Here is a 27,309-nt window from a genome sequence, read left to right as displayed (position 1 = left end):
CATAACCTATTCAGCATTTTTGTGCCTTTTAAGTTTCAGCACTGCAGCTGCCTCATCAGATCAAAACTCTATATCTGAATCACAAATGCAAAATGAAATCAGACATACTTCTACGTATAAAGCAATTCATTTGCAATATAAAACTAGATATTATAACCATACGACACAGATGTGCACACATACTGTGCCATTCTCTATAAAGCAAAAATGATTATAACTGCCGCCAGTAAAAATATACTGAGAGAAGATTCCTTCCCCTATGGTCATCTGTTAAAGTTTGAAGTAAATCAGGCTGAAAGTTTGGGAATCGTTGGACACACAGGATTTTCCCCTATCATACTATATTCCATATAGCAAAAATTATCAAAGGGCCATAACTAAAGTAAAAACAGTCACAGAAAGAATTTCTCCCGTTATGGTCATCTGCACATCAAGAAAGTCTGAAACAAATCAGGCTACCAGTGTTGGAGGAGTTGGACACATAAAAATGTTTCTCTATATTCCTTATGATTAAAACAGAAACTATCAAAGGGCCATAACTGTAGTAAAATAGTCACAGAAAAAAATCCTTTCTTTATTGTAATATACACATCTTGAGCTTGTTCATCTGTGAAAAGTTTGAATCAAATCTGGCTAATAGTGTGGGAGGAGTCGGACACAAGATTTTTCTAGATGTATTCTATATTTCTATATAAAAATATAACTGTGGTTAAAATAGTCACTGAGAAATTCCTTCTTTATGGTTATCTACACATCAAGGTTGTTCATCTATGAAAGTTTGAAGCAGAGCAATCTAATGGTGGGAGGAGTTGGATGCACAAGATTTTGAACGAACTGACGAACATACATACATAGAGCAGCACTATATGCCCATCACATAAATATAAAATCTCATCTAAATAAATATACATGTACCTGTCATCACATGGTTTGTACTCTGTACTTCTTGAAGAGATTTTTCTTTCATTTGCAAGTTTTTAGATATTACCTTTAATCATTAATACCCGTAAAGATTTATTCACTTGAACTGTAAGATGTATAATAATTTAAACAGAAATTTCAGCAATACTGGTTGTTTTTTTACATTGTTTTAATTTCTGTAGTGTCCGTAACCAGATAACACCGCCCCTCTGAAACATTTTGAAAAGAAACATTATTGTAAGCTACATGAATTTGAATTATCTTAACAATGATGCTCCTGAAGAAATTTGTCTTAGTGAATAACTGTTAATTATCATTATACATCTTTACATTTTTGATATAAATCTGTGCAATTTAGATGATAAACATGATTTTTAGCACTTCTGAACTGTATCTATATTTTCATATCTGAAAATATTTGTCAGCAAATAAATATATTTGTTTTTTCTCAATAATAATAAACTTTGAAATGATATTTTTTCATTTTTCTGTAAAAAGATGCAAGTTTTAATTTTTTCAGCTCTGGTTACGGACACTACAGTTTCAAGTAGCATTATTAAATAGACAAAATTTACCTTTTGTAGTGAAATTATTAATAGACTTTGTTAAATTTGTCATCAGTGAACCTTCTATATTGAAAAAAATAGTGATTCTTTATCTCTTGTCCCTTCCATGTTTGCTATGACATCTTTCAATTTTATGCTGTAGCAACAGAAAATGATGCTGTATATAAAGATGCGGCAATAAGGGTTTTCCAATGTGGTTGCAACATCAACAAGTTGATGAAAAATAAAGTTGATTATTTAACTTGTGAAATCAGTTATTACTTTCATAAGAATAACTACAAATAAAATTTTAAAAAATGTTTATTTACACAATTGAAAGACAGGTTACGGACACTACAGGGTTTTTGTAGTGTCCGTAACCATATTAATGGTGCTACAGCAAAAATGTAGTTAATGATAAAGGAAATAGCATAAAAAATTAATGTCAACAGTTAAATTTGATAAGAAAAAAATCAATAAAGACTCTCATAATATCTTACAAATCTACAAAATACAATTGGTTACGGACTCTACATCTTTTCATAAAAACCTGATTTTCAATTTTAAAAATTCATATAATTAAATTTCAGAAATACATGATTTTGATTTTTCTGGACCAAAATATTAAAGAAAAAATAATGTTAACATTGCAATTATTCATTATAACAAAAGGAAGGAATTTCAGTGAAAAACTGCATAACATCTTACCCATTTCACATTTTTCTTGACAGCTTCAACAATTTTCATCCGATCATGACAAATCAAACACCAAAATAATCCTTAAAAAATTGTCTTTATGCTGATAACACACATTTACATGGAAATATATAATATCATACCATTATTTTTTTTGAAAAATATGGAAAATTCTAAGTGCAACAACATAACGCTTCAAAAATGCCTTTTTCTAGATGCGTTTTTTGCCACTGCTTGAAAACTATTTGAGCTAGATCAATAAAATTTGAGTGTTATTAATATTTAGTGTTATGAAGTGTAAATGTTAAATTGCAATAAAGGGTTAGGAAATTTATGAAAACCATGTATAACAATGTGATATTCTAAATGCTCCCTATATTGTGTTTCACCCGACAGGAAGAGGAACTGTAGTCACAACTCTTATTATTTTAGGTACAGATTAAAGATAGTTGAATTAAAAAAAAAATTGATCTTCTACCCAACCTATCAGGTTGACAGCATTTTTAAATAACACATGTATGTTAACTAAAATGCATTCAAAGAAGAATGTAATGTACTACCTTCACAAACATGACTTATCATTGTTTTTTTATCCCCCGCCAAAGGCGGAGGGATATAGTCTTAGCATCATCCATCCCTCTGTCCATCCAAGCCATATCTATGAAGTTGTTTGGAATCTTTAAATGGAACTTCATGTACATGATCACCACTATAGAGAAATGCGGCCTGTCAAGTTTCAGTCAGATTACCCAAGTAACACCAGACTGATGGCCCTTAGTAGTTTTTAGTGTTAACAGTAGTTTTTAGTGTTAACTATATAGGGTACAATAATAATGGCAATTTCTGCTTCATAACTTGTGACATATTTCACCTAGAACTATGAAACTTAAATTTACTCATAACTTGTGACATATTTTACCTAGAACTATGAAACTTGAATTAAATTTAGATCACCACAATGTGGAAGTGCACACTCAATTTCGTCAGGATCTCTGTAGTAACTTCAGAGTTATTGCCCTTTAATTGTTTAAAAATCCACATATTTGTACATAACAAACTAATTTCATTAAACTTCTTTCATGTTTTTCCATGAACATTTATTATCCATAAGTGAAATTGTGTACCCACACCCAGTCACCCCCACTGTCCTGGTCACACCCCGTCACTCACCCCACCCACCCACTTCCAACAATTTTTGTTTTTATTAGCCCACCATCATCAGATGGTGGGCTATTAAAATCACTCTGCGTCCGTGGTCTGTCCGTCCGTCATTCCGTGCGTCCGTTAACAATTTCTCGTTATCGCATCTCCTCAGAAACTACTGGGGGGATTTTGACCAAACTTTGTCAGAATGATGTATTGGTACCTTAGTTGTGTCCCCCGGAAAATCCGACTGGTTCAACAATTTATGAGTGAGTTATGGCCCTTTGTTTATTTCTATAATTTACATAGATTTATATAGGGAAAAACTTTGAAAACCTTTTTGTCCAAAACCACAGAGCCTAGGGCTTTGATATTTGGTATGAAGCATCATCTAGTGGTCCTCTACCAAGATTATTCAAATTATTTCTCTGGGGTCAAATATGGCCCTGCCATGGGGGTCACATGGTTTATATAGACTTATATAGGGAAAAACTTTGTATAACCTCTTGTCCAAAACCACAGGGCCTAGGGCTTTGATATTTTGTATGTGACATCATCTAGTGGTCTTCAACTAAGATTGTTCAAATTATACCCCTAGGGTCAAATATGGCCCCGCCCTGGGGGTCATATGGTTTACATAGACTTATATAGGAAAAAACTATGAAAATCTTTTTGTCCAAACCATAAAGCCTAGGGCTTTGATACTTGTAATGTAGCATCATCTAGTGGTTCTCTACCAAGTTTGTTCAAATTATCCCCCTAGGGTCAATTATGGCCCTGCCCCGGGGGTCAAATGGTTCATATAGACTTATATAGGGAAAAGCTTTTAAAATCTTCTTGTCAATAACTACAACATTCAAATTTGGACCACATGAGTGGCAAGATGAACCTTGACATGAGTTGACCTTGATTTTGACCTAGTGACCTACTTTCACATAGCTACAGCCTTCAAATTTGGACCACATGCATAGTTTTGTGCACTGGAAAAAACTTTGACCTTGATTTTGACCTAGTGACCTACTTTCACATTTCTCAAGCTACAGCCTTCAAATTTGGACCACATGCATAGTTTTGTGTACCGAAAAAAACTTTGACCTTCACATTGACCTAGTGACCTACTTTCACATTTTTGAAGGTACAGGCTTCAAATTTGGACCACATGCATAGTTTTGTATTCTGAAATAAAATTTGACCTTGATTTTGACCTAGTGACCTGCTTTTACATTTCTCAAGCTACAGCCTTCAAATTTGGACCACTTGCATAGTTTTGTGTACTGAAATGAACTTTGACCTTTACATTGACCTAGTGACCTACTTTCACATTTTTAAGGTACAGGCTTCAAATTTGGACCACATGCATAGTTTTGTATTCTGAAATAAAATTTGACCTTGATTTTGACCTAGTGACCTACTTTTACATTTCTCAAGCTACAGCCTTCAAATTTTGACCACATGCATAGTTTTGTGTACTGAAACAAACTTTGGCCTTTACATTGACCTAGTGACCTATTTTCACATTTTTGAAGGTACAGGCTTCAAATTTGGACCACATGCATAGTTTTGTATTCTGAAATAAAATTTGACCTTGATTTTGACCTAGTGACCTACTTTTACATTTCTCAAGGTACAGCCTTCAAATTTGGACCACTTGCATAGTTTTGTGTACCAAAATGAACTTTGACCTTAAGATTGACCTAGTGACCTACTTTCACATTTCTATAGCTACAGGCTTCAAATTTAGACCGCATGCATAGGATTGTGTACCGAAACAGACTTTGACCTTGACATTGACTTAGTGACCTACTTTCACATTTTTTAAGGTACAGGCTTCAAATCTGGACCACGTGCATAGATTTGTGTTCTAAAGTGAAATTTGACCTTGATTTTGACCTAGTGACCTACTTACACATTTCTCAAGCTACAGCCTTCAAATTTGGACCACTTGCATAGTTTTGTGTACCGAATTAAACTTTGACCTTAAGATTGACCTAGTGACCTACTTTCAAATTTCTCAAGCTACAGTCTTCAAACTTGATGCACATGCATAGTTTTGTGTACAAAGAACTTTGTCCTTGAAATTGATCTAGTGACCTACTTTCACATTTCTCAAGCTACAGCTTTCGAATTTGGACCACATGCACAGTGTTGTGTACGGAAATGAAATTTGACCTTGAGCTAGTCAATAAGTCTTGAAATTTGGAACGCTCAAAAATGGCACATTGGTGGGTGCCAAGATCATTCTGTGATCTCTTGTTTTTTCTTGTTTTCTCCCGAAGGGAGGCATATTTGTTTTCAACTGTCAGTCTGTTAGTTTGTCACAACGTTAACTTTGCAACGTTTAACTTTTTGCATGAAGGCACTTTACTCGCGAACCACTGCACCCAAGACCTTCAAACTTCACGTGTTAATAGTACTTATTTAGTACATGACCCCTATTGACTTTGGGGTCACCAGGTCAAAGGTCAAGGTCACCAGGTCGAAGTTCAAGGCGCTGCGGGGACATTTGTAACCATTACTGACAGCTCTTGTTTAATCATAAACCTTCCATGAATATTTATCAACATGCAAAGTTATACACTCCCCCCATCTAGCTACATATTTCTTACTTGATTATGCTGTCTTAAGGACTTCTGTTCTTTTAAGTTCAAAGGTAATGAAATTATTTGCTTCTTAGTAACATCCTTAACTTTTTGCTGGATATATTTCTTTACCATTCCTCAACACAAACCTATTTGGTGGGGGACACCAATTCATCGAATTTGCTTGTTTTTAAATTCTTAGTAATTCATTACTGAAAATCTGAATGTTATTGTCTTTGGACCTGCTTAATATTAAGATAATTTTGTGACTATAAAGGGTTAAAAATTATAAGTATGTACTTTTTTTCATAATTAGGTGTTTTTAGCTCGACTTTTCAAAGAAAAAGTATAGCTATTGCACTCACCCCGGCATCAGAGTCGCTGTCGCCATTGGTTAAAGTTTTTGATAAAGTCAAATATCTCTGTTACTATCAAAAGCTTTTGACTTGAAACTTAAAATAGTTATTTACTATCAAAGTCTACACTAGGAAAAACAATTCCCATAACTTTGATTTGACTTCTTGACTGAGTTATGCCCCTTTTTAACTTAGAAGTTTTTGGTTAAAGTTTTTGATAAAGTCAAATATCTCTGCTACTATCAAAGCTATTGACTTGAAACTTAAAATAGTTATTTACTAGAAGTATTAATCAGTACTATGAGATTTAAATGCTAACCTTTGTGATAAAAAGTATATGTTAAGCGTGAAAACAGAATAAAGTACATTTTAAAAACAGATCTCAGTATCAGTAACATTGTTCTTGTAATAAATAATCATTCATTTTGCATTTAGATATTAAAAAATTATCTTGCAGTTTGATGGAATTGAATTCCTCAATGTAACGCTTTGTGTGCGACTTAAGTAGAGAAAAATCTTTATGTGCCAAAGAGAGATTATATTTATCATTGTGAGCTAAAGTTAATAATTCAGACATGTATTTTGGTACAAGGTTATAGGCATAGGTAATATAAATCAGTGTAATTACACCTTTACTTATCCTACCTGTTAGAACCCCTGTTCATTAATGCAACCTTTTGTTACAAGCAAGAATGTAGTATTTTCACAATATTTTTTTTTTTTTTTCAATAAATAAGCAAAAAAAAACCTTGAGCAGTGCAACAAAACATTGAAACTTCTGAAACTTTCCTTATCCACATGATCAGGTCAGCAAATTAGGGCCATGATGGCCCTCTTGTCTTAAGAAGTTATCACTTTTGAAGTTATGGCTAGGGCTGGGACGATTTCTAAATTTTGAAATCGGTTAATTGTTTGTATAAAATCGAATCAAACCGGTTAATCGGCCGTCATATTTAAACTGCTATTTTCTTTCCTGACGACCGTATCAAGATACTTCCAGCGGCTGACTTCATCAGGAAATAACGGACTTTATCATTTGCAATCAGTGTGATTATTAATAAGTCATATTTTAATGTATTGTTTTCAGATGTATCACAACAGGCAAATCTGAGACCAATAATTATGTTCAAGTTGAATTGTTTTAGCGGAAATATACTGGTCTATCATAAAGTATGTGATGGTCAAAGAAATGTATAAAGATAAAGTTCAATTTGTGATGTTTATTGCTTGAAAGCGATTAGCGGTTTTGCAAAATTGAAACTGGTTTTACATAGTTATCGAATCGGATCCAATTAACCGAGTAATCGTCCCAGTCCTAGTTACGGCCAAGCCTGTCCACTTAGTTGTAGAAGGAGAGCACAGGTCTGTGGATTGTAGGATTGTAGGGTTCTAAGTCCAATTCCATAAGTTTTCTGTGACAGTTTGATAGAACACATTTAATCCAAACTCATTATACTCTACCTCTGATCCATGTGGAGAAGTTGGCAGTTAAATATGGAGAACAGTAAATACAAAGTCCAGGAATTCTTATTAGTACTAACTGCCTGCCTGCCAATACATAACTGAAATACTGTTGGAAAAAATGGCACTAAACCTTAAACAAAAGAACAGACATTGTCAGGACCTCGGACGAATTTGAACTGGGCAGAATTTCCTCAATAGAGTTTTGGCCCCTGACAATATCCGAATCACCATATTTCACATTGTTAACACGTTAGAGATCCCAGTTCTGGAGCAACCTGATTAAAACTCACACAGAATGTATGTTTCAAGATCAAGGAGACATTTGATAATGGGCTAGAGTAATGGCCCATTATTTAGTGAAATCTTTATATTTTTTTCTTTTTATGCCCCCAGAGGTGGGCATATTAAAATTGCACTGTCTGTCTGTCTGTCTGACTGTGCATCCATGTAAATTCTCTTCCAGGCTGTAACTTTGCCATCCATGAAGGGATTTTGAAATTACTTGGCATAAATGTTCACCATAATGAGAGATGTGTCATGCGCAAGACCTAGACCCCATGCTCCAAGGTCAAGGTCACACTTAGAGGGCAAAGGTTAACAGGGTCTGTTTCGTGTCTGGTCCATAACTCTGCCATTCATCAAGGGATTTTGAAATAACTTGGCATAAATGTTCCCCATAATGAGATGACATGTCTTACTCAAGATCCAGACCCCTAGCTCTAAACACTTAGAAGTCAAAGGTTAACATGGTCTGTTTCTTGTCCCGTCCATAACTCTGGCATCGATGAAGGGATTTTAAAATTACTTGGCATAAATGTGCCCAAGACCCAGACCCCTAGCTCCAAGGTCAAGGTCACACTTAGAAGTCAAAGGTTTACATGGTCTGTTTTTGTCTGGTCCATAACTCTGCCATTTATCAAGGGATTTGAAAATAATTTGACACAAGTGTTAACCATATTGAGAACATGTGTTGCACTTATGACCTGGGTCTCTTAGATCAAGGTCAAGGTCACAAAATGAATCATACCTAAACTGTTCTGGCATATTTTGCGCAGACAGCTGTAGCATTCTTGGGCATGCTTTGGGGGCATTTGTCACCAATACTGACAGCTAGCTCTTGTTGTAATATGGAGTACACAATAAACTAAAACCTTTAGTATTTGATTTGTGCATATATTCAGGTATAAAATATTATGCCATCGTGACCTTCCTGAACAAGCTGTACATTTTCACAAAAAGAGTCAGTTCTCTGATTTCAAGGCAGTAGCTGGCATTAACTTCTGCAAGATTTTGATATTGAATATATTTTCTGTTTGCAAAAGTTGTAAATAAATTATATCCATGTCATACAATTTACAACCTGCACAGTAGCTCTCTTATTTTGAAGCAAATCCTATATTTCAGGGAACGAGGACAGCCAGCTTTTCATTCCTGTGAGAGTGCACATAGGAGGTGAAAATGAATGCATCGATGCAGTCTTCAAATCTAGCAGTGAATACTTGAAATGGATGTTTGTAATTCAAAATAATGAGGCAGCAAAACAGCTGAGTAGCCCAGAAACAAAACAGCCGAGTAGATCAGAAGTTGTAGTAGAAAATGGAGAAATAGCTGTTACATTGAGTCACAAATCAGACAGAAAACAAAAAGTGGAAGCTGTTAATGATTGCCTTCAAACGTCGATAAACAAGCTAACTGATATACTTGTTGCTTGTTTTGAAGGGAATGGAAATGAGAGTAAAATTTCTGAAATTATTGAGCAGTCAGAATTGGTGAAAGAACATAACCTCTACATTCATTTTGACAAAAGATTGCAAAAGATCTACTTAGTCTGCTTTGTGAACTTGGTAGAACATGTGGATAAAGAATTCAGACAGGCATTGGTAAAGGTAAAGTCAGACTTCAAAGGACACTTTGGGATTGATTTGGAATATCAGTATGAGAGTAAAATATCTTTTAGCAATGTTGAGGAGGCGATAACAAGCAAATTTCCTGAAGTACATTTTGAATACACAGCAGACTACAGGAAAAGATCTTGCATTTGTTATTTGCAGGGTCAAAGCATTGTAGAACTAGAAAAAGCCAAACAATTTGTTCAGCAGGAGGTAGGAAGATTTACCTATAACAGTTTTTCTTTTTCTGAAATCAAAAACATACATGCTATTGATGATGAGCTGGCTGTTGAATATCTGAATATGGAGATAAAAGGTATGTGTGAAGCATCTTCTTTTGAAGGTTTGCACATTGAAGTGGACAGTGAAGAAAAGCGAGTAGTTATTGCAGGCTGCAAGCAAACAGATGTTGACAATCTTGCCAGTAAGGTAAAGTCATGCATTTCACACAAAAGTTTCCAGCTCCAGGCTTCAGAAAAAAGCCAAAAAGAGTTTTTGTCAAATATGGTTTCAAAATTCCATGGCAGAATATTCGGGTCTTTCAGAGAAGGGAATTGTCATTGCTATGGCAGTTCAGAGGTCATGAAAATGATTCAGGAGCATATTGCAAAGCAAGAAGGTGAAAAAAAGAATCCTTGCAAGGAAATATTAGATGAAGTTAGCAGTGATCTAAAAATGCAAACAAAGATAAATAGATTTGCTGTTATAAAAAAGTTTGACACTTTTCACTTCATCAAGGACAAAGTGGACATGGAGGACTTGAAATTAGGTAGTGATGTTTCAGTTATTATTAAAGAGACCTCAGATAAATTTGGGTTTCTGATTCAGGGAACAGAGGAATCTATCGTTAATTTAGAAAATACAATACATATCGTAGAAAGTCAGGTACAGGAAAAGGAAATGAGCGTAAAAGTATTGAATGGTCAGATGGAAATTTATGAGGCTTGTACTAGAGAAATAGAAAGAGATTGTAATGTGTTGATAAAGAAATTGCAGGAAACTGATTTTCCATGTGAAAGTGTCCCTCAAAGGAAGCAGTGGGCTTTTGTAGGAGGTCAAACACTGATAATTTCATGTGATTCTGCACAAAAACAATGGAAAGATCTTTTTGTAGAATTGAAACAAGTCAGACAAATTGACAAAGGTAAGATTCACAATATGTTTGAGGACTTAAATTACAGAAATCACTTTGTCCTGCCCCATCCAACCCTGCCTTGTCTTGTGCCATCTCTGGAACCATTATATATAGGTATCATGTTGAAAATTACAAGATGTTTGAGGGATCATAAGACAAGTTAATGTACCAAGTCCCATAACTCTTATATTTTTTTGACAAAATTATCTCCCCTTTCTCGCTTGGAAAATTTTCCAAAATTGATATATCTTTCAATATTTCTGAAACCTATTCATGCATCTGGTTGAAATTTCACAGAAACACCTGATGTCATTATGTAAGTTCCATTACTCTGCCTTATATTTTGACAAAATAATTCCCCCTTTGACTAAGATAATGTGGTAAAGTTGATGTTTTCTTTGAACATGCCTGAAACCAATGAAGATATTGCATTGTAACTTCAAAGCAGAGTGTAAGGATCTTAAGTCAAATTCATTTAAAAGGTCTCAAAACTCTGACTTCAGTTTTGACAAAATTATTCCCTTTTTATGCCCCTTCACTCCACTTGGGGGTGGCATATATAGGAATTGCAGCATCTGTCAATTCATTGGTTAAAGTTTTGCATGCAAGTACATATGGCTATCATTTAAAGGCATATAGCTTTGAAACTTATTTTTTCTTTTTCTAGGTCAATTACCAACCTCACTGGGTCAAGTCCCATAACTCTTACCTGTATTTTGGGCAAATTATGCCCCTTTTTGGACTTAGAAAATCCTGGTTAAAGTTTTACATGCAAGTTACTATCTCCAAAACTAATGCAGATATTGAATTGAAACTTCACATGTGTCTTTGGGGTTATAAAACTAGTATCAATAATAGCATCAAGTCTCATAACTCTGACCTGCATTTTGGCCAAATTATGCCCCCTTTGGACTTGGAAAATCCTGGTTAAAGTTTTGCATGCAAGTACATACAGCTATAACTAAAAGGCATATAGTTTTAAAAGTTATTTTTTCCTATTTTAGATCAATTACTAACCTCACTGGATCAAGTCCCATAACTCCGACATGCATTTTGGGCAAATTATGCCCCCTTTTGGACTTAGAAAATTCTGGTTAAAGCTTGCGTGCAAGTTATTATCTGCAGAACAAATGCAGATATTAAGTTGAAACTTCACATGTGCCTTCGGGGTTATAAAACTAGTTGATCGCATGAAGTCCCATAACTCTGACATGCATTTTGGTCAAATTATCCCCCCTTTTAGACTTAGAGAACTTCTGGTTAAAGTTTAGCAATGCAGGTACTGGATTGAAACTCTTTAGATATTTTGATATTTTGGGTAATATTTTCCTGCTTCTGGGACAATATTTCGAATAGTCGAGCATTGGCTGTCTTACGGACAGCTCTTGTTTTGCTTTTTGTTAAGTATCTATGCTAATAAAAATACAGAAAACACAAAATGCTGTGATATCACCAATTCATGCATAAATATACAAAAGCCACTAGTTTGGACATTCATTTCGGATTTGTGAAATTCTTTTTGGTTATTATTGTGAAAATTAAGGGATTTGAATTTCGGAAAAGTTCGGGCAATCACCTAGAAACTTCGACTTGCCTCAGGATTTACCTGTCTCGGGCTTCGGGCAACCTAGTTACGAAGACTGCACTAGGTTTAAGGTCCAGGTCACACTTTGATGTTAAATTTAAGAAAAACTTTGTCTGGAGCATTTCTTCTTCATGCATGGAGGGATTTTAAAGTAACTTGGCACAAATGTTCACCCTTGTTTTTAGAATTACTTCCCTTTGTTGATACTATAATAATAATAATAATAATAATAACGACTTTATTTTACGTGGATAACATATTTGGTGTTTAACCAATTTTCAATATGGTCCACATTATCAAACAAAAGATACATGATTAATTACAAAATTTACAAATCAGAGAACAGTAATGATTGATAAATATACAGCTATACAGCTGAGAAACAAACCTGAAAAGAAAGTTCAATAATGAACAAATGTAGCATAAAACACAACAAGGTAATAAAAGTAACAGCAAAGGCATACATATATACACATATATTACAAACTTAAGAAAATTTAGCTTAAACCATGAAATTACATATTAAAATTGGTGGTCCCAGCCTGAGAGTACTTCCACTGAAGGTATGAGTTTTTGAATTTTTGAAGTGTATCTGAATTTCGAATATATGCTGGAATAGCATTCCAGATTACAGGTCCAGAGTATGATAGGGATTTGCGAAAGAATTCTGTGCGTGGTTTGGGGACAGCCAGGTTAGCATTATCTCTGGATCTAAGTTCAAGCTCACATGAATTTTGCAGGTACTGAAATTTAGAGTTTAGATACTGGGGGCAAATGTTATGTAGGGATTTATAGACCAGAACAGCCTTTTTATAATGAATTCGTTCAGGAAAGGTCATCCATTTGAGTTCTGTAAAGAGTTCAGCTGATGGTGCATTGAAATCCTTATCAAGAATAATTCTTGCTGCTCGTTTTTGAAATTTGACAAGTTTTTCTATAAGGTCATCACTACAGTTGCCCCAGATTGTACAACAGTAGTCTAGATGGGGTAGGATGTATGCATTAAAGAAAAGCTTGCGGGAATGTATACTGAGAAAGGATTTAATTCTTAGCAGAAGGTACAGATTAGTGTTACACTTTTTCAGTGTATTTTCAACTTGAATCTTCCAGTTAAGATTTTTATCAACCTGAACCCCTAAAAGTTTTTCTGCAGATGAGTATTCTAGTGATTGTCCTTGCATCTGAATTGAGTTTGTGCTTGTGTGAGCATTGATTTGTTTGTTATTGTAGGATGTAGATATAAACTATAAATAGCTTATATTGTAACTTTTTTTATTACTGACCGTTGGGAAAAATCTAGACCACTTTTCTGTTGTACAACATGCTTGTTCAGTAACATCCAACTTTTAGGAGTATTTTGACCTTTTTCTACCTGGTAAGGGGTTTTGTGTGGACTTTTATCATATAGAATTATTTTTTTTAGGATTTATCTTCCCTTGTTGTTACCATAAATAATTTATATTATAACTTTTTTTGAAATTGGCCAAAAAATTTCCATATGCAAATACAGGTGCTAGTGTAAAGAAATTTGCTATGACAGGCGTATAATTGTGACATTTTGGCACTCTTGTTATAATGTATGATTTAAAAACAAGTATTTTTGTTATCATAATTATGTCATGCATTTCATTTGTTTATTAATTACCTCCTTCAATATGATAAAATATTTCCTTACATTTTTATTAGCTCAACTATACGAAGTATAAGGATAGCTTTCCTACTTGACCCGGCGTCGGCGTCTTTCCGCGTCCCGGCCTTGGTTAAAGTTTTTTTACACTTTCTCTTTTTTCAACTTATCTCTGTAATTACTTGATGGATTTGATTCAAACTTGAAATACTTATTCCTCATCATCATCCACATCATCTGACATAAGTGCCATAACTCTGGCACCAATATTTCATGAATTATTCCCCCTTTTCACTTAGATTTTCAGGCTAAAGTTTTGATGCACTTTCACTCTATCTCTGTTATTACTGAATGGATTTGATTCAGACTTAAAATAGTTGTTCAACATCATCACCCACATCATATGACACAAGGTGCATAACTCTGGCACCATTTTTTCATGAATTATTCCCCCTTTTTACTTAGAATTTCAGGTTAAAGTTTTGGTGCACTTTCACTCTACCTCTGTTATTACTGAATGGATTTGGTTCAAACTTAAAATAGTTGTTCAGCATCATCACCCACATCATATGACACAAGATTCATAACTCTGGCACAATTTTTCATGAATTATTCCCCCTTTTTACTTAGAATTTTAGGTTAAAGTTTTGATGCACTTTCACTCTGTCTCTGTTATTACTGAATAGATTTGATTCAAACTTAAAATAGTTGTTCAACATCATCACTCACACCATATGATGCAAGGTGCGTAACTCTGGCACCAATTTTTCATTAATTATTCCCCCTTTTTGTACCCCCCGACAACAAAGTTGTAAGGGGGGGTATACTGGTTTCAGGTTGTCTGTCTGTCCGTCTGTCCGTCTGTCTGTCTGTCTGTCCGTCTGTCCGTAGACGCAATCTTGTGCGCACCATCTCTCCTTATCCCCTTGACAGAATTTAATGAAACTTCACACAAGTGATCAGTACCAACAGTAGTTGTGCATGGGGCATGTTAGGTTCTTTTAGAAAAAAAATTTGCAGAGTTATGGAACTTTGTTTTTTTGTTACTATACTATATACATAGACAGTCTTGTGCGCACCATCTCTCCTCATCCCCTTGACACAATTTAATGAAACTTCACACAAGTGATCAGTACCAACAGTAGTTGTGCATGGGGCATGTTAGGTTCTTTTAGAAAAAAAATTTGCAGAGTTATGGGACTTTGTTTTTTTGTTACTATACTATATACATAGACACAGTCTTGTGCGCACCATCTCTCCTCATCCCCTTGACACAATTTAATGAAACTTCACACAAGTGATCAGTACCAACAGTAGTTGTGCATGGGGCATGTTAGGTTCTTTTAGAAAAAAAATTTGCAGAGTTATGGGACTTTGTTTTTTTGTTACTATACTATATACATAGACACAATCTTGTGCGCACCATCTCTCCTCATCCCCTTGACAAAATTTAATGAAACTTCACACAAGTGATCAGTAACAACAGTAGTTGTGCATGGGGCATGTTAGATTATTTCAGAAAAAAAATTTGCAGAGTTATGGGACTTTGTTTTTTTTGTTACTATACTATATACATAGACACAATCTTGTGCGCACCATCTCTCCTCATCCCCTTGACACAATTTAATGAAACTTCACACAAGTGATCAGTAACAACAGTAGTTGTGCATGGGGCATGTTAGGTTCTTTCAGCGACAAAAATTGCAGAGTTATGGGACTTTGTTTCTTGTTAACATACTATGTACATACAGTCTGCATATGCAATCTTGTGCGTGCCTAATCTACCAAACCCTTGCACACAATTTAATGAAACTTCACACAAGTGATCAGTACCAACCCTAGTTGTGCATGGTGCATGTTACATTCTTTTAGATAAATATTCTGCATAGTTATGGGACTTTGTTTTTTGTTACTATACTGTATACATACAGTCTATATACATACAGTCCACATAATTATGCAATCTTGTGTGCGTCAAATTGCAATGTACTGTGTCAGTGCATGCGGGGGGTACATTCATCACCTTTAGTGATAGCTCTAGTTACTTCGAATTTTAGGTTAAAGTTTTGATGCACTTTCACTCTGTCTCTTGTTATTACTGAATGGATTTGATTCAAACTTAAAATAGTTGTTCAACATCATCACCCACACCATATGATGCAAGGTGCATAACTCTGGCACCAATTTTTCATTAATTATTCCCCCTTTTTACTTCGAATTTTAGGTTAAAGTTTTGATGCACGTTCACTCTGTCTCTGTTATTACTGAATGGATTTGATTCAAACTTAAAATAGTTGTTCAACATCATCACCCACACCATATGACACAAGGTGCATAACTCTGGCACCAATTTTTCATGAATTATTTCCCCTTTTTACTTAGAATTTTAGGTTAAAGTTTTGATGCACTTTCACTCTGTCTCTGTTATTACTGAATGGATTTGATTCAAACTTAAAATAGTTGTTCAACATCATCACCCACACCATATGATGCAAGGTGCATAACTCTGGCACCAATTTTTCATTAATTATTCCCCTTTTTGCTTAGGATATACTTAGTGTTTTGATACATTTTATCTTTATCTCTCTTATTACTTTAAGTTAATATTTTTGACATAGACTCAGGCTATTGTGCAATATCTTCATCCACAATTGGAGTCATTAAACACTCCAGTGACAGCTCTAGTTTCCTCAGATGTGCCCAGTTTCACTATCCAGCATCGAAATAGTCGAGTGCGCTGTCTCCTGTGACAGCTCTTGTTAATTTTTCCTTACCAATTTAAAAATAAAATCACATTAAATCTTTGAATACAGAATATTAAGTATTTGAAAGGATTCACCAATTATAGATTTCCAGGCATTTTCAAACTTCAGAATGTCTTCATGATTTATATGATATATAGTTATGATTTATATACATTGTTAGTATGTTGCCCTATTACCTAGAAGATGTTGTATTGGCATGCAGTATGTTTTGTGAAAAATGCCCCTAGGCAGGGGACATTGGTAACTCTGTTACAATTTCTTGTTGTTACTATTGTAGAACTAAAGCCTCAGTTAAAGAAGAATGGAAACAGAAAGGTCACAGAATTGTTTATTCCAACATACAGTAAAGATGAAGATGCTGGAAAACAGAAACATTTCTTGCAAGACTCGACTGAAAAGGTTCTGAAACAAGCTTTACACTGCCAATGTACACATATCTGCATTCCTGTTGAGGAATTATATGGATGGCCTTTGGAGAAATTTGTGAAACAAATTTTTCATGTTGTCATTGAGCAGTTCAAGCATATTTCCAATAAACTGCCAATGGTCATTGAGTTGTGCTTGCCAAAGAAAGAAGACTTTATGGAATGTTGTGATATTGCTGCTAATGCCATGCCGGAAACTGTTTCTGAATTATCAGATGACAGTGAGACAGATGGTAGGTGTATGCTATCTTTGACAAAAATGATTTTTAGTGTAGAATAAAAAATTATGTCAACCCAGGGGTATAGATAAAAAGAATTGCTGACACTCATGACTTTTAAACACACCAGTCCTGTTGTACGTATGCAGGATGGAATTTATGTCCACTCAATAATACCATAGAACTGCTTTAACATATACAGAAAATGTGTCACTGCAAAATCTTGATTAAACACTTTGGAACAGTATCTTTGGTCTAACCCAACCCTAACTATAAAAATGGACAGACCCTATAGTAAAGAAAAATAAATATATATTATCATAGGCCGTTGAAACGGAACGTATTATGAGATCTCAGATCAAGCTACTGTTATAATAAGCCTATTTTATTGGCATAATATCTTGGCCAGGTTCAATAACCAAATCATCTTGATTTTACAAAATAACATGTCTGCTTGGGAATGGGGCTAGTTTTAAGTGAAGCTGGAAATTTTACCTGAGGTCCAATTTTTAACTCGGAGTAGCCCTTTAAAAAACGAATGTATAATGTGATGGTGCATGCATCAGTCTGCTAGTCTGTCGTGTCAGGAGCATAACTTTATAACCATTAAATGTGGAACAATGTGCAGAGCAAATGAACCTGGTCTGTAGGTCAGAGGTCAAGGTCACAAATTAAGCCCAGTATTTCCTGTCCTGAGCATAACTTATTAACCATTCAAAGTGTTGACTTCAGACTTGGGATGTAGGTAGGTGGTGATGAGACGATGTGCATAGTGCATGAACCAGGGTGGTAGGTCAAAGGTCAAGGGCACAGCAAGATCAAATTTGCCCATCATATTTCGTGTCCAGAGCATATCTTAAAAATTATTAAAAGTTTTGTCTTGAAACTTGGAGTACAGGCAGGTAGTGAGGAGATGATGTGCAGACTGCAACAATCTACATTACATCCCCCCCATAAAAACAAATCATTTAGTTACTTGCCCTTTAGTATCCTGTCACTAACACTGCACACACACACACACACACACACACACACACACACACCCACACTGCTTTATTCCCCACACACGCCAAAAAAAAAAAAAAAAACAACCTTGAAATTTTGATTCTGAACTCTGCTGATAAAATCCTTTAGGCTTGGTGATGCTCTTGTTATCTGCCTGTGTCCATCATACATTGTTGTCAACAATTTGACAGATAACCTTCTATAGGTTACAATTTTGGTACCATTTAAATAAAATTGTATCAGAATGTTACCTGCAATAAAGTCACAGACCAGTTTGTTGTTGAGTCATCTGAAGTCAAAAACTATATCATTAAGGCAGATAATAGGTAAAACCTTGTTAACATTTAAGAAGTCATATTTTATGTCTGATCTTTATAAAGCTTTGTCAAAATGTTTTTCTGTGGGAAATCTAGGTCAAGTTTGAAACTGAGATACTGTAAATATAATTATACAGAATAACGGTAAGGCCGTATGTGCTTACTTTTGATATGCGCTTATATTCGAATATGCGCTTATTTACCAGATTCTACAGTATTTGAGGACAAAAACTAAGTTATTAGGCCAAGTCATAAAAATCCTTGTTAGTGCTTTTCTATTTGATCTTTATAAATCTTTGTCAGAATGTATGTCTATGAAACCTAGGTCAAGTTCAAAACTGGGTTACCCGAGGTCTTAACCCAGGTTGCAAGGTCAAATCATAGAAAAGCCTCGTTAACACCCTGTAGGCCACTTTTTCTTTTAATTCTCATAATTCTCTGTCAGGATGTTTTGCTCTTGAAGTCTTTAAGAACAAAATTGGGTTACCTGAGGTAAAAAATTAGGTCTCTAGATTACATCATAGAAAAACCTTGTATACAATCTATATTATAGTAATGGCCACATGTTCAAATTGATCTTCATAAATCTTTGTCGGAATGTTTGTCTCTGTGAAACTTATATCAGATTCAAAACTGGGTTACATTAAGTCAAGAATTAGGTCGCTTGGTCAATAATAGAAACTTATGTTAATGCTCTAGAAGCCACGTTTTCCATTTTTAGCTCACCTGAGCACAAAGTGCTCAAATGTGAGCTTTAGTGATCACCCTGTGTCCGTCGTCCGTCGTGGGTCATCTGGAGTCAAAAACTAGGTCACCAGGTCAAATCAAAGGAAAAGCTTGTTAACGCTCTAGAGGTCACAATTTTGGCCCAATCTTAATAAAACTTGGTCAGAGTGTTATCCTCAATAAAGTCTTGGACGAGTTTGATATTGGGTCATCTGGGGTCAAAAACAGGTCACTGGGTCAAATCAAAGGAAAAGCTTATTAACACTGTAGAGGCCGCATTTATGACTGTATCTTCATGAAACTTAGTCAGAATGTTAATATTGATGATCTTAAGGTCCAGTTTGAATCTGGGTCATCTAGAATCTAAAACTAGGTCATTAGGTCAAATCAAAGGAAAAGCTAGTTGACACTCTAGAGGCCACATTTATGACCATATCTTAATGAAACTTGGTCAGAATGTTAATCTTGATGATCTATAGCTCAAGTTCAAATCTGGGTTAGGTGGGGTCAAAAACTAGGTCACAAGGTCAAATCAAAGGAAAAGCTTGTTAACACTCTAGAGGCCATATTTATGACTGTATCTTCATGAAACTTAGTCAGAATGTTAAACTTGATGATCTGTAGGACAAGTTCGAATCTGGGTCATGTCGAGTCAAAAACTAGGTCACCCGGTCAAATCATAGGAAAAGCTAGTTAATACTTTAAGGCCACATTTATGACCGTATCTTTATAAAACTTGATCAGAATGTTAATCTTGATGATCTATAGCTCAAGTTCAAATCTGGGTTAGGTGGGGGTCAAAAACTAGGTCACCAGGTCAAATCAAAGGAAAAGCTTGTTAACACTCTAGAGGCCATATTTATGACTATATCTTCATGAAACTTAGTCAGAATGTTAAACTTGATGATCTTTAGGACAAGTTCGAATCTGGGTCATGTCAGGTCAAAAACTAGGTCACGGGGCCAAATCAAAAGAAAAGCTGGTAAACACTTTAGAGGCCACATTTATGACCATATCTTAATGAAACTTGGTCAGAATGTTAATCTTGATGATCTTTAGGTCAAGTTTAAATCTGGGTCAGGTTGGGTCAAAAACTAGGTCACTAGGTCATATCAAAGGAAAAGCTTGTTAACACTCTAGAGGCCACATTTATGACTGTATCTTCATGAAACTTAGTCAGAATGTTAAATTTGATGATCTTTAGGTCGATTTTGAATCTGGGTCATGTCGAGGCAAAATCTAGGTCATGGGGTCAAATCATAGGAATAGCTAGTTAACACTTTAGAGGCCACATTTATGACCATATCTTAATGAAACTTGGTCAGAATGTTAATCTTGATGATCTTTAGGTCAGTAGGTCAGGTGAGCGATACAAGGCCTTCATGGCCCTCTTGTTGTCAGAATGTGGTCTATATGAAATCTAGGTCAAATTCAAAACTATGTTATCCGAGGTCAAAAATTTGGTCACTAAGACAAATCATAGAAAAACCTTACTGACACTCTAGATGCCCCATTTTCCAATAGAACAACATGAATATTTGGGCACCTTAGGTAAAAACCCCAATTCAAATAATAGTAGAACCGCATACGTATTCTCTGCTTGGTCTTTTTGAAACTGTTTAGGAATTCTAGATTAAATTTGAAACTGGATAGTCTAGGTAAAAAAATAGGTATTTGGTTTTATTTTATGCTAAGTGGCTAAATGCTGAAAAATATCAGTGAGATATTTCTCTATATCACCCGCAGCGCAGAACTTTTTTTTTTATACGCCCGTTCGGTAAACGGGACGTATTATGGGAACGCCCCTGGCGGGCGGCATCCACAGACTTTGTCTGGAGCATATCTTCTTCATGCATGGAGGGATTTTGATGAAGCTTGGCACAATTGTTCACCATCATGAGACGGAGTGTCCTGCGCAGGAACCAGGTCCCTAGGTCTAAGGTCAAGGTCACACTTAGAGGTCAAATTCAAGAATGACTTTGTCCGGAGCATATCTTCTTCATGCATGGAGGGATTTTAATATAACTTGGCACAATTGTTCACCATCATGAGATGGAGTGTCATGCACAGATCCCTTCTTTAGAATTACTTACCATTGTTGTTACTATAAATAGCTTATATTGTAACTTTTTCATGAGAGGGAGTGTCATGCGCAAGAACCATGTCCCTAGGTCTAAGGTCAAGGCCACACTTAGAGGTCAAATGATACAAGAATGAAAACTTTGTCCGGAGCATTTTTTCTTCATGCATGGAGGGATTTTGATGTAACTTGGCACAATTGTACACCATCTTGAGATGGAGTGTCATGCACAGATCCCTTCTTTAGAATTACTTACCATTGTTGTTACTATAAATAGCTTATATTGTAACTTTTTCATTACTAGTTGTAGGGAAAAATCGAGACCACTTTTCTATAGTACAACATGCATGTTACGTCCAATTTTGAGGTGTATTTTGACCTATCTCTACCTGGTAAGAATTTTTGTGTGGACTGACACTTTTTTTTTTTTTTTTTTTTTTTTTTTCTTTTTTTTTTTAAAGATTAACTTACCTTAGTTGTTACTATAAATAACTTATATTGTAACTTTTTAGCTCACCTGTCGCAATGTGACAAGGTGAGCTTTTGTGATCGCACGGCGTCCGTCGTCTGTGTGTAAACTTTTGCTTGTGACCACTCTAGAGGTCACATTTTTCATGGGATCTTTATGAAAGTTGGTCAGAATGTTCACCTTGATGATATCTAGGTCAAGTTCGAAACTGGGTCACGTGCAGTCAAAAACTAGATCAGTAGGTCTAAAAATAGAGAAACATTGTGACCTCTCCAGAGGCCATACTTTTCAATGGATCTTCATGAAAATTGGTCAGAATGTTCACCTTGATGATGTCTAGTTCAAGTTCGAAACTGGGTTACATGCCATCAAAAACTAGGTCATTAGGTCAAATAATAGAAAAACCTTGTGACCTCTGTAGAGGCGATATTTATCATGGGATCTGTATGAAAGTTGGTCTGAATAATCATCTTGATGATATCTAGGTCAGGTCAACTGCGGTCAAAAACTAGGTCAGTAGGTCTAAAAATAGAAAAACCTTGTGACCTCCCTAGAGGCCATAGTTTTCAATGGATCTTCATGAAAATTGGTCAGAATGTTCACCTTGATAATATCTAGGTCATGTTCGAAACTGGGTCACGTGCAGTTAAAAACTAGGTCAGTAGGTCTAAAAATAGAAAAACCTTTTGACCTTTCTTGAGTCCATACTTTTCAGTGGATCTTCATGAAAATTGGTCAGAATGTTCACTTTGATGATATCTAGTTCAGGTTTGAAACTGGGTCACGTGCCATCAAAAACTAGGTCAGTAGGTCAAATAATAGAAAAACCTTGAACGTGAGCTTTTGTGAACACCCTGTGTCTGTCGTCAACAATTTGACTGTTAACACTCTAGAGGTCACAGTCTTGGCCCAATCTTAATGAAACTTGGTCAGAATGTTACCTTCAATAAAATCTTGGACAAGTTTGATATTGGGTCATCTGGGTCAAAAACTAGGTCACCAAATCAAATCAAAGGAAAAGTTTGTTAACACTCTAGAGGCCACATGTATGACTGTATCTTCATGAAACTTATTCAAAATGTTAACCTTGATTATCTTTAGGTCAAGTTCGAATCTAGGTCATGTGGGGTCAAAAACTAGGTCACCAGGTCAAATCAAAGGGAAAGCTAGTTAACACTCTAGAGGCCAAATTGATGACATATCTTAATGAAACTTGGTCAGACTGTTAATCTTAATGATCTTAAGGTCAAGTTCCAGTCTGGATCAGATTGGGTCAAAAACTAGGTCACCAGGTCAAATCAAAAGTAAAGCTTGTTAACAATCTAGAGGCCACATTTATGACTGTATCTTCCTGAAACTTGGTCAGAATGTTAATCTTTATGGACTTTAGTTCAAGTTCCAATCTCGGTCATGTGGTGTCAAAAAATAGGGCACGATGTCAAATCAAAGGAAAAGCTAGTTAACACTCTAAAGACCTAATTTTAAGTTTGAAACTCATGAAACTTCAGAATGTTAATCTTGATGATCTTTAGGCCAAGTTGGAATCTGGGTCATGTGGGGTTAAGAACTAGGTCACCAGGTCAAATCAAAGAAAAGCTAGTTAACACTCTAGAGACTACATTTATGACATATCTTAATGAAACTTAGTCAGACTGTTAATCTTAATGATCTTAAGGTCAGATTCCAATCTAGGTCAGATTGGGTCAAAAACTAGGTCACCAGGTCAAATCAAAGGTAAAGCTTGTTAACAATCTAGAGGCCACATTTATGACTGTATCTTCCTAAAATTTGGTCAGAATGTTAGTCTTTATGATCTGTAGGTCTAATTCGAATCTGCTTCATGTAGGGTCAAAAACTAGGTCACTAGGTCAAATCAAAGGAAAAGCTAGTTAACACTCTAGAGGCCACATTTATGACCATATCTTAATGAAACTTGATCAGAATGTTAATCTTGATGATTTTAAGGTCAAGTTCCAATCTTGGTCAGGTAGGCTCAAAAACTAGGTCACTAGGTCAAATCAAAGGACAAGCTAGTTAACACTCTAGAGGCCACATTTATGACCATATCTTAATGAAACTTGTTCAGAATGTTAATCTTGATGATTTTAAGGTCAAGTTCCAATCTTGGTCAGGTGGGGTCAAAAACTAGGTCACCAGTTCAAATCAAAGGTAAAGCTACATTTGTATTTAACACTCTAGAGGCCACATTTATGACCATATCTTCATGGAACTTGGTCAGAATGTTATTCTTGATGATCTTGAGGTCATGTTTGAATCTAGAAAACTTTAAAACTCATGAGAATTGATCAGAATGGTTGTCTCGATGTCCTCTAGGTCAAAATCGAATCTGGGTAATGTAGGGTCAAAAACTAGATCACCAGTTCAAATCAAATGAAAGGTTGTTAACACTCTAGAGGCCACATTTATGACCATATCTTCATGGAACTTGGTCAGAATGTTATTTTTGATGATCTTGAGGTCATGATTGAATCTAGATCATGATGGGTCAAAACCTAGGTTGCCAGGTCAAATCAAATGAAAAACTTGATAACACTCTGGAGGCCACTTTTATGACCATAAATTCATGAAGATATTATATAAATATTGCATTCCTGAGAGGGTGTTATGAAAAATGTTCACCGCAAGATATATGAATATCGACCGAGGCACCAGCTGAGATCTATATTCATATTTCGAGGGGTGAACAAACTTCATATCACCCTCTCAGGAATGCAATATTTATTTTATTATACCAAACATAATTATATAAATGGTCAAAACATTTACTGGAAAATCAACATAATGCTTAACATGATTTATTTAACTTTAAAAAGTAATTACTAATCAAATAGTGAAGACAGAATTAAGGAGTCTTTACTTGTTAGCACTCAGAAATTGTGGCAACTATGCTGTGTAACAAAGACTTTTTTGATAGATTTAGTGGAGACGTTTATACATCACTGATCTCTATATTGATGCGCATATTTCAACATTGCGTCAATGCTAAAATTGACAGCAGTAACATTCGAAAAATGGTGATAACTTTGTTATATCTAAACGAAACATATAAGTGTGTGCACTCATTTTCTTAGTTAGATCATTTCCAATCTGATGGTGATAGTTTTGATTCAATATTTGATAAAAAGTTGTTTTCGAAATTTTTAGCACTTACAACAAATCATTAAAAAAAAGAAAAATTGGCCTGTTTCACACATGCATGAACACCAGAAAAGATAATTTAATCCTAAAGTATATAATTATAAGGGCCTCTTCTGAAAATTTATCGTCTCAGGCTTTTAATCAATGCGAAAGTATAACTCTCTCAACCGTACATATGAAAAAATAATATCACATGCGCAGAAAAACAAAATAGCCCTGTTGCACATGTTATGTGAAATTATGGATCATATCACATGCGCAGAAATTGAAAATAATGATTTTGCGCACGAGATATAAAATATCACTTGGGAATAGGATAAATTATTCAAGTTAAACTAATAGGAAATTTGCATTGGATATGTGAGGTATCCTCTATTTTGACTTTGACCTTGACATTGACCTAGTGACCTACTTTCAGATTTTTGAAGGTACAGGCTTCAGATTTGGACCACATGCATAGATTTGTATTCTGAAGTGAAATTTGACCTTGATTTTGACCTAATGACCTACTTACACATTTCTCAAGCTACAGCCTTCAAATTTGGACCACTTGCATAGTTTTGTGTACCAAATTAAACTTTGACCTTAAGATTGACCTAGTGACCTACTTTCAAATTTCTCAAGCTACAGCCTTCAAACTTGATGCACATGCATAGTTTTGTGTACAAAGAACTTTGTCCTTGAAATTGATCTAGTGACCTACTTTCACATTACTCAAGCTACAGCTTTCGAATTTGGACCACATGCACAGTGTTGTGTACGGAAATGAAATTTGACCTTGAGCTAGTCAATAAGTCTTGAAATTTGGAACACTCAAAAATGACACATTGGTGGGTGCCAAGATCACTCTGTGATCTCTTGTCTTGAGTTTACCCTATGGGCTAGTTTCTCTATATGATTATATGAAAAACTTTGAAAGTCTTCTGCTCTTAAACAAACCACTGTTCTGCTTTTGCAATAATTTCACAACTGTGTTTCTTGACCCTCTATGAAATGCTCAAGTTAATGTCATTTTATCTGAAATCATGACTTGCAGTTGTCAGGCTAGTTTTCTCTATATGGCTATAACTATTGAAAATTTAGAAAACCTTCTCTGAAACTACTGACTCCGAGTTTTGAAATAATTTCACAGAAATGTTCCTTTGGTGACCCTCTATCCAATTTGTTTGCTCCAGCTGTAAACTCGGATGAGCATTACAGGGCCGTCATGGCCCTCTTTTCAAAGTAACTTGGCAAGAATGAGTCTGTCTTGTTTAATATTGATATTTCAGCTTTCACCCAATATTTGATTGTTTTTTTTTTTCAGAAGGTGTTCACAGTGATGGTAAAGGGATAAGTGTTGTTATAGAAAATGGAAAATTGGATGAAACTGAGGTAATTACTTGATGAAATAAGACTACAGACATGCTGTCAATGGCATTTTATAAATGGTCAAAATTAACTGAAGTTCTGTTGAAAGTAACTATTTTCTGTTGGTAATGTGACTTTAAAAGTAATATAAACTCTCTATGACATTAGATAGTTACATGTTATTTGAGGGGGTCAGGGTTAATTTGGTCCAATTGCATAATTAATCTATTAGATAAAAAAAAATTAGAACAGCTTTGCTAACACCTGTAAATGCAAATATTATTATTATTCCTGCAAGGGTTGGAAGTATATAATTTTGGTGTGTCTGTCTCCCTTTCCATCTGTCAGTTCGTCCGTCTGTTTAAAACCATATTAGTACAATGCTTTAAAGTATTTAAAGTATGGTAGAAATTTCACTTACTGTAGAGAAATGCAACCCTGCCAATTTCAGTCAGATTGAATGAGTAAGATGAGATTTAGAACTTTATACATGTATAATTTCGTATTTAAGTGTTTAAAATCCATTTTCTGTCTGTCCTGAGTCATATCAGACACATGATTGAAGGATTTCAATAAAACATTGTAGAAATGTTAACTGCTATAGGTAAATGTGGCCGGTCAATTTTCAGTCAGATTGGTTGCTGAAGAAAGATTTATTGCCCTTTGTATGTATGTCATACATGACTGTGATCTCCCACATAGGAGTGTCAAAATCCCTATTTATTGTACCCCCCGACAACAAAGTTGTAAGGGGGCGTATACTGGTTTCAGGTTGTCTGTCCGTAGACGCAATCTTGTGCGCACCATCTCTCCTTATCCCCTTGACAGAATTTAATGAAACTTCACACAAGTGAT

At 35.2% G+C, this 27,309-nt stretch overlaps 1 protein-coding gene across 1 annotated transcript in view; it reads left to right on the top strand.

Annotated features, from left to right (window-relative positions):
* The window catches only part of LOC128554367 (uncharacterized), a gene marked incomplete at both ends in the record, with an annotated part of 46,710 nt that extends 20,232 nt beyond the window's left edge, over window positions 1–26,478 (top strand). Inside the window, 3 exons of the mRNA XM_053535651.1 lie at window positions 9,109–10,737; window positions 16,983–17,363; window positions 26,411–26,478. Of these exons, the coding sequence (XP_053391626.1) occupies window positions 9,109–10,737; window positions 16,983–17,363; window positions 26,411–26,478 (2,078 nt within the window). The remainder of the gene's footprint in view (window positions 1–9,108; window positions 10,738–16,982; window positions 17,364–26,410) is intronic.
* Between the last annotated feature and the right edge of the window lie 831 nt (window positions 26,479–27,309).

The sequence above is a fragment of the Mercenaria mercenaria genome, unplaced genomic scaffold (assembly GCF_021730395.1).
Source record: "Mercenaria mercenaria strain notata unplaced genomic scaffold, MADL_Memer_1 contig_4976, whole genome shotgun sequence".
Lineage (NCBI taxonomy): Eukaryota > Metazoa > Mollusca > Bivalvia > Venerida > Veneridae > Mercenaria > Mercenaria mercenaria.
This window is presented reverse-complemented; position numbering and strand designations above follow the sequence as displayed.